The 12,421-nt window shown below is 48.1% G+C and overlaps 1 protein-coding gene across 8 annotated transcripts in view; it reads right to left on the bottom strand.

Moving 5' to 3' along the window:
• The window catches only part of SPECC1 (sperm antigen with calponin homology and coiled-coil domains 1), a 268,950-nt gene that overhangs the window by 74,183 nt on the left and 182,346 nt on the right, over positions 1 to 12,421 (bottom strand). For 7 of the 8 annotated variants that reach the window (XM_045985036.1, XM_045985034.1, XM_045985031.1 and 4 more), the window contains 2 exons: positions 11,912 to 11,985; positions 11,161 to 11,339 (listed from right to left, as the gene is read on the bottom strand). In XM_045985036.1, the coding sequence (XP_045840992.1) occupies positions 11,161 to 11,339; positions 11,912 to 11,985 (253 nt within the window). Of the gene's footprint in view, positions 1 to 5,407; positions 6,826 to 11,160; positions 11,340 to 11,911; positions 11,986 to 12,421 lie in introns of those variants that run through there. The other variant, XM_045985038.1, reaches the window with a different exon arrangement.

Genomic DNA, 12,421 nt, shown 5'->3' with positions numbered 1-12,421 from the left:
TCTTCCTACGGATTCTAACTTCGACCAATCATCTGGTTCAGTCCGCTCACACACGGCCTCCTCATCCGGGACATGTTAGCATGTCATTTAATCTCCCTGTGAACCAGCCCAGGCAAGATCTCCCAGTCTTCTGATTTCTGCTCTTTTATCACAGCAAACTGCCACCAGCTGTTTTGCAAGAAGAATCCTTTATGAGAATGGCTCAGAGTATTTCTGGTTGTGTGTTTTAACAAGGTCAGTGGAAGTTTAAAATATTTATTTACTATTTTTTTGGAATGAGTTCTCGTAAGCTTCGGTGGCTGGATTTACTTGCCCTTAATCTCGAAGCTTCCGTGGCTCTGTGATCAACGTGAACAGAAAATGTTTAAGTGAAGCAGAACCTAAAACACACTTTTGTCTCCGCAGCCCCTTCTCTGGAATGAAAAAACAAACAAACAAAAAACCAAGACACTGATGACTTCTTTGGAAGAAAATATCAGGAATTTCAGAAACTGGTAGGGGGCCGGGTTTGAAGAAGAATTTTTTTAACTGAACGAGCTGGGGTTTTCTGTATTTTCCCCGGTGTGTTATGCAGTGTAAAATCAGGTGTGGAAGATGCAGAAAGAGAATGAAATCAGGTTAGGTACAAGCAGGAAAAACAAACAAAACTGTAGTTTCCGAACCGGCCATTCCAAGGAAAGTCGGGAACAAAGTGGGCCACCTACTCACCAACCCATTTAAAGGACTGACTACCGAGGGCTTTCAGAAACCCAGGGCACCCTTCGAAGGGAGATCTTGTCTAAAAGTTCATTTTCATCTCATTCCTTGAAAATTTAATGGAAACGATTCTACACCCGCTCAAGCGATTTCATCAATTACCCAAGTGTCTCTGTGATTCAATGCATCAGAGGAGAAACAGGAGTCCTTTGGATTCTGTTAAGAACCTAGCAAGGTGACAAGAGCCAATTCCCAGTCCTCCTGCCTTCAGACACTCAGAGACCATGTTTCAACTGATCGGTCCGCTTGGCCAGAACAGGAAGAGTTGGTGTGAGAAACCTCTGCAAGCTGTGTCAGCAGATCAGAGAAGCTGTTGAACTAAACACCCTCCGTGTTGTAACAGGGATGTGCGCGTGCGTGTGTGCGCGTGCGTGTGTGTGCGTGCGGGGCAGGTAAGGGGATTCACAAAACAAAGCCTGGATTGAAGAACCATAGAGAGCAGCTATTGGTTTTATTTCGTACAGTACTTCCGTCATAAATAGATTTGAAACTCCTTTACACCAGCCTGTCTTGGGGTTGTCTGGGATCAACCAGTAACAACTCTGGCAAGAAATGAAGTATTCCATTTTCTCTGTTCCAAGGAAGAATAAGCCTCTGTATTCTACAAAGGATATTAGAAATGTTAAGCATATAGCCAGGTGTACCGCAGCAAACTCATTAAATACAGGAAAAGCTTCAAGGTGCCACTACTGGTTAAGGATTTGTCCTGTGCTAACTACCGCCTCCTAGAGACAGATGTTAGATTCGAAGGTCCATCTGGAAAACAAAAATCACACATACGGAAAGTCAAAGTGACCCTTGAAAATCCCTTGAATCACTCAGAAGCACGGTTTACATGGTTTTGAAGGTACGACCGTGTACAAACCTACGATCCTGCATAAGCCTAGTGCATTCGGTTTCCCTAAAGCACTGAACAAGGCCCTCTTTCTCCAGCGGCATCTCAGATGACACGGCCGCCCTGCGCCTAGGCACTGTGTTGAAAACACCAAAGTAACACACGTTTCCATCTGCTTCCACAATGTAAAACTGATAATAACGTGTCTCATATCTCATTTAATTTAAAAAAATCCCACCTTTGTTATTATCCCTTATTTTAAGATTTTATTTATTTATTTGACAGACAGAGATCACAAGGAGGCAGAGAGGCAGGCAGAGAGAGAGAGGAGGAAGCAGGCTCCCCGCCGAGGAGAGAGCCCGATGCGGGACTCGGTATCAGGACCCTGAGATCATGACCTGAGCTGAAGGCAGAGGCTTAACCCACTGAGCCACCCAGACGCCCCAATTATCCCTTATTTTAGATGAAAAACTTGACAAGGTTGCTTAGATTGTAAACAGTGAATCTGGGCGGCAACTCTAGCTCTGTTTGGCCACGGCCTTTCTCAAAGTTTCTGTAAGTCATGGGTGTCCTGGAAGGTGTACCAGGCATATCTAAAAAAATAATACTGACGGTATTTCTTCTTAAAAATGATTTAACATAGTTATTAAAAATACTATCAATATTTATTTCATGGCTCTTATTCTTATCCAATAATCTGCTCCTAGGAAGTAGCAGCCCATCCCTGAGAATGACAGCCCGTTGGACCCAAGGACCATGTCATACGCTCACAGCTGGTTTACCCATCTATCTGTTGTTATAATTTAAACATACATATGCGCATGTGTCTGGAACTACCTTTTATTTAAAAAATGTTATCAGATCTCTCCAATTCACTCTCCAATTCTCCTTGTTTGGCCACAGAATGGTCTTCAAGTGGTGTTGGTTTTCCACACACCGACCTCACCAGACGGGACACCTGGCGGTGGCGTCTATTTTGACCCGAGAATGTGGGAGCTCTTGTACATAACTCACAGCAGTCAAAAGCTAACTACCCCTGGGGAAGGCCACATTACACCACTGCGACCTTCCCAACTGGCCGACTGGTATCGATGAGGAAGATCGGTCATATCGATCACGTGTCTGCAAGCGCTCTTTCCTGAAAAACTGAGTAAAAGCCGAGCTCCGGACCCTCCCCAGGGCTGGACAGACTTCTCCCCTAGGACTCCCTTCCACCCACCTCGCTTTCAGACTCCAAGTCTAGCTACCTGGAATTCTGCTCCTTGAAGGTCCTGTCTCTGTACCCTTGCTCATTCTATGCCCTTACCTGGAACACAATTTTTTTCCCAAAATATTTTTTACTTTTGTTTATGAAACGAATCTAAAAGAAGTCTGTGGCTCTAGAGTGAGACAGAAATTAAAGTTAAGTCTTTTGTCTCTTGGGCATCCGTGTTTTTCGGAACTTCATTTTTGAATTTCAATATAAGCATATGGATGACATAAAAACAAACAAGGTTTGGAACACAAGCATCCCAGGTAAAAGGACCGTGGCAAGGAGGTGCAAATGAGGGAGCGCTACAGTACACCCCTAAAATGGACAAGGACCAGGCAAAACGAGGCCCAGAATGCTGGCTCCCACATCAGTTTCGCCAGGGAAGGACTTGGACACAGATCAGTTTCACCCACTGGGAACCTATTCTTCCTCTGTATTCTATTTGAGCTTCTGTGCCTCCGAGAGGTAACATAAATTTGCCTTAAAGAGCCTCTCTTCTGGTTTAAGATTTTAGTAACAGTCAGCAGAAGTGGGCACGGATCTAAGCAGAACCTACAGACACAGATACTGGCAAACGTCAGGGCCTGGTACTCTCACCCGTTTACGTGAGAATAAAGGACGGACAATTATCTGCTCCACTCCAAGACGTGCCCTGACCTATGAGTATATTCCATAAATTCCATGATATAAAATGAAGAGAATAATCGCACTCAAAGGACGTTTATATTTATGACAGGAAACAGAATTATACGCTTGATAGCATCTGCCTGGAGAATGCAATAAAATTCAAGAACAGAGGAAACTATACAAAAGATGACAGTTTGCAATGAAAGGCTGAGCCTGAAAAGTGGTATTAGCAATCTAATAATCCCCATAAAATATTTTAAAGCAGAACGGGCTCAAGAGAAAAAGGAAGGAGGGCATACTGGGAAAGTCTCTTTGAATACGGAGGAAATAAATAACGTAAAGGTGGGATCTGGATGCAGCGGGCACAGGATGGCTTTGACCATACATGGTGCTGGCTGTCCGACCGGGAGAAGACCCACACCTCATATCGGACTGAGCAAAGAAAGGCAAATCAAACATCTGACAGAGAAACAGGTAAAGACACAGCTAGAGAAAAGGTGACAGCCTGCTTCTGCAAGGGGCGGGGAGGGAAAATCTGAAACAAAAAACACCCCAGACACAGTAAAGAAAATACGAACAGACTGCCTCACAATATAAATTTTTCCACGAGAACGATGGCAAAGCCGTAAGACCCATACTGTACTGGGCAAACACACATCCCTGATAAGATGTGACTTAGAAACGGAGAAGAGGAAAAAATCTGTCCGCGAAAAAATAGGCAAAAGTGCTCGACGAGCCATTCTCAAAAGAGGAAAAGTGAATGATTAACACATAAAAATCTCCCTGGGGGAATGCAAGTTCGAAGCAAATTTTTTGCTTATTCTATTGGCAAAATTAAGCTAAGGCTGTGTATAAACAGGCACTTTCATCAAAAAGCAAAATCACAAGTCTTAGATAAGTGACCTGGTAAATCTATTCAGTCAAAACTGCATATCCTCCCAGGTAGCCGTCCTACCTTAGGAACCGACCCTACGAAAATAAAAACAGATCTGTAAGGGTCTGTGGGTAAGGACTGCTATTATGCCATTACTGGGACAGAACAAAAATCTAGAAACTATAACCTTGATGTTCACGAGATATGACAGTATTTCAATATTCTAGGGCCCATCCATCCTCTAGAACACCACACAGCAATTGAATTGAGTTAAATTTGGGGGCACTTTGGGGGGCTCAGTAAGTGTCCGACTCTTGATCTTGGGGCGGGGGTCTTGACCTCAGAGTCGTGAGTTCAGGCCCTGCATTGGACTCCACACTGGGCACAGGATCTACTTAAAAGAAAATAAAATAATAAAAAAATGAATTAAATGAATTAAACTCGTAAATATCGACTTGGAAGGATGTCCATGATACACTCTTAGTATAGTTTATAAATTTTATAAAAAAATATAAAAACGAACCCTCTGTACTTACATGAGTAGAGGGAGAGGAAAGGAAAAAACAGACACACCGTGAACACTGATTACCTTAGAGAGTGAGTACCGGAAAGGGAAAAGATGAGTATTTTTCTCGAAACACCTCTGTTTTGTTACCAGGACACCTAAACATTCGTAAGTAAGAAGAAACCCAATACATCAAATCAGCGAGTGACCCATTTATTTTTACAGTTCGACAAGAGAAGCCTGGACCTCAAACTCCACACTAGATTGTTTGGCAAACACTGGCATTTGGCTTCAACAATTTATGCAAAAGTAGTTATCTTTGCTCCTTGCCCTCTTGCTCCAAGACTGAAATCACTTTAAAAATTACAATCATATTTAAAATCAGCCTCCTGTCTACAACTCGTATCAGAAGTCCGGCTTGCTTCTGGCCCAGATTCTAGCTACAGGACATGGCTTTCGAGTTCTGAAACCACCTGCGCTAGAAACCCCAGGACAGACGGACAGGAAGGCCCCGCACACACGTGGCCAGCGATGACAAATCAGGCAACAGACTCTTCGGAATAAGAACGTATTTATTTAGCACTTCACGAATGCCTACGTATAAAAATATTTAACGGTACCCAGAATACAGACAGATCGGGATACCCGGTGCGAGTACAGCTGTGTATCCGAAGTGGAGGCGATCTGCCTTTTGTTTACGTCTGCAAACACCTGGCAAGCGAACGTGGGATCATTCCAAGAAAATCTCGGTCTGAGGTAAGGAGCTCCCGGTAGGTGCACTGGATGGTGCCAGCGAGCGTCGAAGCCATTTTCATGGAAGAGGCACCGACCTCCTCTCTTCTACCACCAGGCGAAAGTTTTCTAGGGATTCTGGGCTCTCCAGCTGGACATGCCCAACTGTCCTCCTGCGTTAAAGAGCCTTCCTGTTCCTCACGGCCTCGCACCAGACAGGAGCTCCTGTCCCATCCTGGGGACACGTCGCGAAGACCCGCCACCATCTGGAGGGCACGGGTGCTCCTGGAGTGAGAGCCGCGGGAGGCCGGGCCTCGCGGGGCCGCTGGATTAGGTGCGGATCTCGACACGCTCCGCACTTCCCAGGTGCAACATCCCACTCTGGACTCTGGACCACTCTGCGTCACCCACTTCCGGATTCAAAGTCTTTCCGTTTCCGGGTTAAGTTTTATTCCTGAGGCGCTGGTTGTAGTTGTTCCTTAATTTTTAGTCCGATTCCCAAGGGCACGGCCACCACGTAAATAAACTGGCTCGACTACATCCTTTTTGGTCAGCCAAACATCAGTTTGCGTTGAGCCCGGTGGAGATTCTGGAAATCCAACCCTGACTTAGTGGTGGCTCGTTTCGGATGAGGTAACGACGTCAGACCCCAGCTGCAAAGGGCTCGTTCGGGACTTGAGAGAAGGGAAGCGAACCCGCTAGCTTCTTCAGAACGAGCCGGGACACAGACGGCTTCCTGGCTTGCCGTAAGTAGTGTTAATGCCAAGATTATCAGGTACCACGTTCAAGAGGAAGCGCGGAAATAAATTCCAAAAAGTAAGACACAGGCACGGGCCGCATTCACCAGCGCGCTGCATACCCTAACTGCGTACAAAAAAGTGAGTTTCACACCATGCTTGTACGTTGTCTTTTTCAAGAACCACTTCATCTATGCTCCAAACAAAAGACTGCCGAATCTTCGGAGAAAAAGAAAGAAGGGGGGAAAAAAGAGGGAAGGATCATCTTTGATCGTGCAACGAGTTGATTCCAAAATGTAGAAAAAAAGGGAAAGAGACTTGATCGCCATGACTCTGTCGTGAAACAGTGGCTGTTACAAGGCGACAATCTGGCTCTTTGTAAAGAGGTAATTTCTCTCCCACATTATTCCCCCCTTCGTATAGAAATGGCTGTAGTTTCCCATCATGGCAAGGGCTGGGCTGTCTTTCTTCCAGCAAATGCTCTGCTAGCTGACAGAGACCATGGAGCTGTGGAAACAGAAATGGAGGGGGAGAGGCTGGTGAGGGAGTTACTCGAGGCAACACGATCTTGGGCTAAAACAGAAGAATCAACAGTGGCCACTGACCCACGGGGAAGAGCTAATACCTAGAACAGGACCGGCGTGTTTTAATTCCTACTCCTCTGGATTTTTTTGGAAGTCAAAGGTCTTTAGACAGAGAACATGCCAAGGACTTCAAGACGCCACTGCTGGGCCCCTCTCCCTACACCTTCTCTGACAGACGACTGCATCGGGGAAGCGGAGACGGCCTGCGTGCGCAAAACCAGGCTTCTCTGTCATTTACCGAGCGGCTCGAGCTTCCCTCTGCTATCCTAGAGTCAAGGCCCAAAAAACAGAAAAAAGGATTTCTTTCAGTATTGAGGCATATCGGTCCTAAAGGCCTAGGGGAAGCTCATGTCCGCGCTTTCCAAAGCAAGTCTGTGTGATGGGGAGCAGGGGAGCGGACACAGCTCGTTGAGATTCCAGGCTCTGTGTCCCAGCCAGCGATGCGGATGCCAGCTATGAAAACAGAAGACGTCAAAGGGTTGTGCTGGGGGCTCAGAGGGCCGGCTTCCGCATTGAGGGCGAAAGTGTCAGGGGCCCCTGAGGCTCGGGTTAGGAACCCCCCCCACGAGGACTGGTCCCCTTCCGGCAGGGCTACGGACGTTGTATCAAAGCACCTGCAAGAAGAGAGCTGGAAAGGGTGTCTCGGTGACCCCGAGAACCTACACCGCCAGCTCCCACACTCCCACGGCGTTTCAGTGACAGCTCCAGAACCCCCAGCCCGCAGCTGTGACACACGGCAGCAGTAAGGACACAGAGAGTGGCACAGGCAGGCGACCGACATTAGGGCAGGATACATTGTGCACACAGAGTTAGAGCCGATTTCAGAAGAGTCTGGCAGTGACGGGCCACCATGCTGCTCGCTTCAGAGGTGACCATGCAGGAACCAGTGGGACAAGCTAGACACATTCTGAATCTCAGACCTTCTGCTTAGAAGCTCCTATGGCTAATTATGCACCAATGTTTAGTGTTTTTTTTAACCATCTCTTTCTTTTAAGATGTTTTCCGTGGATGTTTCTGGTGTCATAGGAAGAATGGTAAAAATCGAGTAAGTCACCCTAAAAATAACTGTCTTTAGTGTTTCAGAATGAGAGAGAAAATGCGTATCGGTCTTCCCCTGTTACACTTTCGAGAAGCCTGTGTCATGCACTGCAGGTCAACAATGTCCTTCGTGTGGCCCATCAAGGCACTGAGGGGAGCTGCGTGTGCGTGTTCTCTGTATCTGGAGGCGAGCCCCCGGCTCTCAACTTTCCTGGAAAAAGGCTTGATGTTTTAATTTCAGTGGAAGTTTGAATTGTAATGGCTTGCTCTTAATGGCTCAAGAATGGAAGAAGCCAGAGTTGAAAAAGTTATTCATTATTCTTTCATCCATTAATTTGTAAGTGTCCAGCAAAACAGATCACTTCCAGGTCCATGAAAGCTACACTGGCTTGTTCCAGTTTCTGGAAGAGAAAGAGGAGGTCCATGGCCCAGCTAAAATGTGGAAATGCCACGGTGTCCGGGAGGTTCCAAGGACTGCATTGGGCAGACGGTACGGGGGCATATGAGTTCCTGATGCCCCCGTCAGAGAAAGGTCAGCTGAGCAACTAGTCCTGGGAAACAGAGGAGCTTCTGAGGGTCTTCAATCATGACCCACCCTTATCTCCTCATCTGAGGGAGGGAGCAGCTAGGTCTGGGAAGGAATTCTTGCCCATTGGTGGCAAAGACAAGACAAGAGCCTCGCTTCCCCATCTACTCTTCACATCAGTTACCCTGACTCCAAAAATCCTTTCAAAAACGTAATAGGATGAAGACTGCTAATGCGCTAATTTTTTTTCTAGAATTTTCTAAAATCCTAGGTTAAATAATGTTCCACTCTGCTGCTGAGTTCTCGGTAATAAAGGTTAACCTGTACACACGCCGAGCCCTGTCATATGCCCACCTACGAGCCTGACTACATCCCCTCAAATGCCTGTATTTCCAAAGTGCGAATGCAAATTGGCTAATCCCACCTTAGGATCAAGTTTCTTTTTCAAACGTTCTTACCTGCTCTTGGTTGTACTTGGAGGACCCCCATCGGGGAATTTTCTGCAAGTTCTCTGGCTGTGGCTGAACCAAGAATGCCTTTCGAGTTCTCAGGATGCGACTATCAAAGTCAAATCGAGTTTCAGTCGAGAACCCGTTCAGCCAGGATGGAAAGTCTATGTCACTTCAGGGCCTTTGAGGGTGTGAGCTGGTTGCAAGTCTTGCCCATGGGGCAGGTTCGGGAAGTGGCTGAGTCAGCAGCGAGTGACTTTCAGAGTCAACTGTTTTGAGGGGCAGTCTGCGGAATCAGGGAGGAAACGGGGTCCGGCTGCTGTCTGAAACCCTGTCCAACACAACGACGGGCCCCAAACACACTGATGCCTGAGGGGTTTCAATAGTAGGCCCCACGGTGTCAGCCCTAGGATTTTGAAATATATTGTGATAAGGAATTAACCTGCTGGATTTGGGGACGAGGTTTGCAAATCACCAGAAAATCGTAAGAGAAATGTACCATGTTTATAAAAGAAATAATAAAGGGACCCTACATTTGAAGATGCAAATTATCTCATATGGACACTAAATCGTCAAGGTTTGTGCAGAGATTTCCTACAGTATCAGAGTTCAAGTTGTATGATGTGGTCTGTATCTTTCAAGTCTGGGTAAGAAACACAGCCGCTTGTGCAATAACTACATGAATTCGGAGCTTGTCTTCGACCATTTATCTTTACAATAGCCTAGGCGGGAGGCGGTCCAAGTTAGGGTCTGGTTCCTCTTCCAGAGACACACGTCATAAAAGCAAGACAAGTGGACAAATAACACAGAAGCACAAAAGCAAACGAGGGGATCTTGCGCTCACCTCATCGGGGGCCCTCTCGAATCTAGTCTTTTGATTCTCCTTCCTCTTTAACTTAAAATTCACAGACTTTGGTGGCCAGAGGCGGTAGGTGTGACTATAAAATAACGATCTTGGTTCAAGAGTGAAATCACGGAGCCAGCTACACACATCTTATCTGAATCCTTCTCTACGGTCTGTTTTAAGCACGGAGCCCGACATGGGGCTTGAACTCATAACCCTGAGATCAAGACCCGAGCTGAGATCAAGAGTCCGACCCCTAACTGACTGAGCCACCCAGGTGCCCCTACAGCCCGTTTTACAGAAAACTCATAAACAAAGGAAGGAGGGACTGACTACAGCAAGTTTGGTAAGAGAATCAGAACAGAATTCTGAGAAGAAATCTACTTTTTCTAATGTCATGAAACTCACAACAATACATCAGACCCAAAGGCCCCAAATCTAGCCAATGAACGACCCTCCCGATCCCAGAAAACAGGTAAAAAGAGCCAACTGTACAAATCAGCAGTTGGAACCTACCGAATCTGATTTTAAAACACTCTCTTTCATAGCTGAGAGACATCTGAAAATTCTCAATAATTTCCTAATATCCAAGCATCTCAGGGTCAGGGACAGCTACTCCTGACCAGGGAAAAGGGAACGCTGCATTCGTGACGGCCTAAAGCACTGTTTGTCATCTGTCTGTAAACCCTTTACGTTTCAAATCGTAATGGGCTTTGCGCTCACTTTAAGATGCCTTCCTCTGAAACACCGCCGTTAGGGAGAGCTTCCTGGGACAACACACCGCGTGACTTCCCTCCCTCGGCACAGAAAAGGAGAGTCACGTGTTAGCCAGAGGTGGTGTCCGTGCTCATCCTTCTTAATAAAGTGGGCGCTTTCAAGGCTTTGGAGGCAGCCCACCGGCGCTGCCAAGGGAGAAGCATGTCCCTGGGTCATGAGGAATGGGTCCTTCCCCTGGTGGCAAGTCCCCGGGGAGGAGGCCCAGCCTTGCCCGCGGCCCGAGAGGGACCCACGGAAGGTGTTTCCGTGGCGGGCGGCAAGCGTGTGGTCCCCTGCACTAATAAACACCGAGATTTAAGGAGTGTCCTAGACCCACTTCTACTCTTTATGCGTACGTAGGAGGCCAGTTTGCTAGAACTTCTGCACATGTGTGACTGAAGGGCTTTCTCACGGCCTCGGGCCAGAGAACGGCAGTGGCCCGGCCCTGCACCCGCCGCTCCTGGTCGTGTGGGGGTGGCAGCAGCGGTCGCGTGAGCTTAGGAAAGAAGAAAGATTCTGCACAGAGAGACACAGAAGCGCCACGTCTCTAGACGGCGAAGGCTCATGCTCGGGGAGTGAGGCAGCGGCCAAGCGCGGAATGGGTGCCCGCCACACTCGCAGCCGTGAGCCTCTGCGGCGACCGACCTGCCGTGGCTCTGCATGTCCCCCAGCTCCTTCTGCAGCCTGGCGTTCTTCTCCTCTTCCTCCAGCAGCCTCCGCTTCACGGCGCGCAGCTCCTGCTGGGCCTCGTACTTGATGTCGTTGGCCACCACCACCGCCGTCTGCAGGTCCGCCTGGAAGCGCCGCCATTCCTCCGTCTCCTCCTGAAAATGCCAGAAGCCACGCCTGCATCAGAGGCCGGCTGGGGAGGACCGGCCGGGGGGCCCTTAGCGGCCACTGCTGCAGTCCGTCCCACCACCGGGAAAAGGCCCGGCACGGACAGGAAGGACACAGTCGCGTTACTGGCGTTTATCCTGACACCGAAAGGCTGGCTGGATTTTGTCACCTGCCGACATGACCCTGTGGTTCTGGAGCCCACAGGAAGGTGCTGAGAGAGCAGGCGAGAAGAGTCAGCAGGGTCTTTCGCTCTTTCTTTCTTTCTTTTTTTTTTTTAAGATTTTATTTATTTATTTGACAGACAGAGATCACAAGTAGGCAGAGAGGCAGGCAGAGAGAGAGGAGGAAGCAGACTCCCCGCCGAGCAGAGAGCCAGATGCGGGGCTCAATCCCAGGATCCCGGGATCAAGACCCGAGCCGAAGGCAGAGGCTTTAACCCACTGAGCCACCCAGGCGCCCCAGCAGGGTCTTTTCCAAAGGGCCCCAAACCAAAGGCGGGGACACGCTTAGGGAAATGACAGGGAAGGCTCCCCTGTCCCCCGCGGTAGCCACATCTCACCTTTATCTGCTTAGTTAGGGTCTTGAGCTGCCTCTCCAGGTCTGACTTCTGCTCCTCCAGCTTCATCACGCTGCCTGGAAAGAAACAAGTCAGACAGTTGTTGGAAAAGGTGCAAGACTCTGGGGCGAAAGTAAGCCAGGTAGCGAGGGCGGAGCTCCGGATTTAAAACCCATCCCTGCTGCTAGAAACTCTACCCTCGGACCCTGGAACCCGGCAACTAGAAACTGGAGGTTCTCTCAACACAGAAATGGGATGGTTTGGGCAAAAAGTGGTGTTGAGTCAGGTTATGGTCTCAGACGGAACAAGCAGGCAGCGTCCCGGGAAGAGGTCGAAATAGCCTCTCGTGTTTATTACGCTCGCTCCCGGCCTCCCTGGTGGTTGCGTATTACGGATCTGAATGTCCTTTATCGCTGTGACGTGGAGGGCTTTTGTATAACACAGAATGTGACTGGTTATTACTACGGTGACTTTCAGACCAGTTGCCAGAGTTGTGGTTTTTAATTGTAGTTA

This window comes from Meles meles, chromosome 18, assembly GCF_922984935.1.
Source record: "Meles meles chromosome 18, mMelMel3.1 paternal haplotype, whole genome shotgun sequence".
NCBI lineage: Eukaryota > Metazoa > Chordata > Mammalia > Carnivora > Mustelidae > Meles > Meles meles.
Note: the sequence above shows the minus strand (reverse complement) of the source record. Positions and strands in the feature narration are given on the sequence as shown.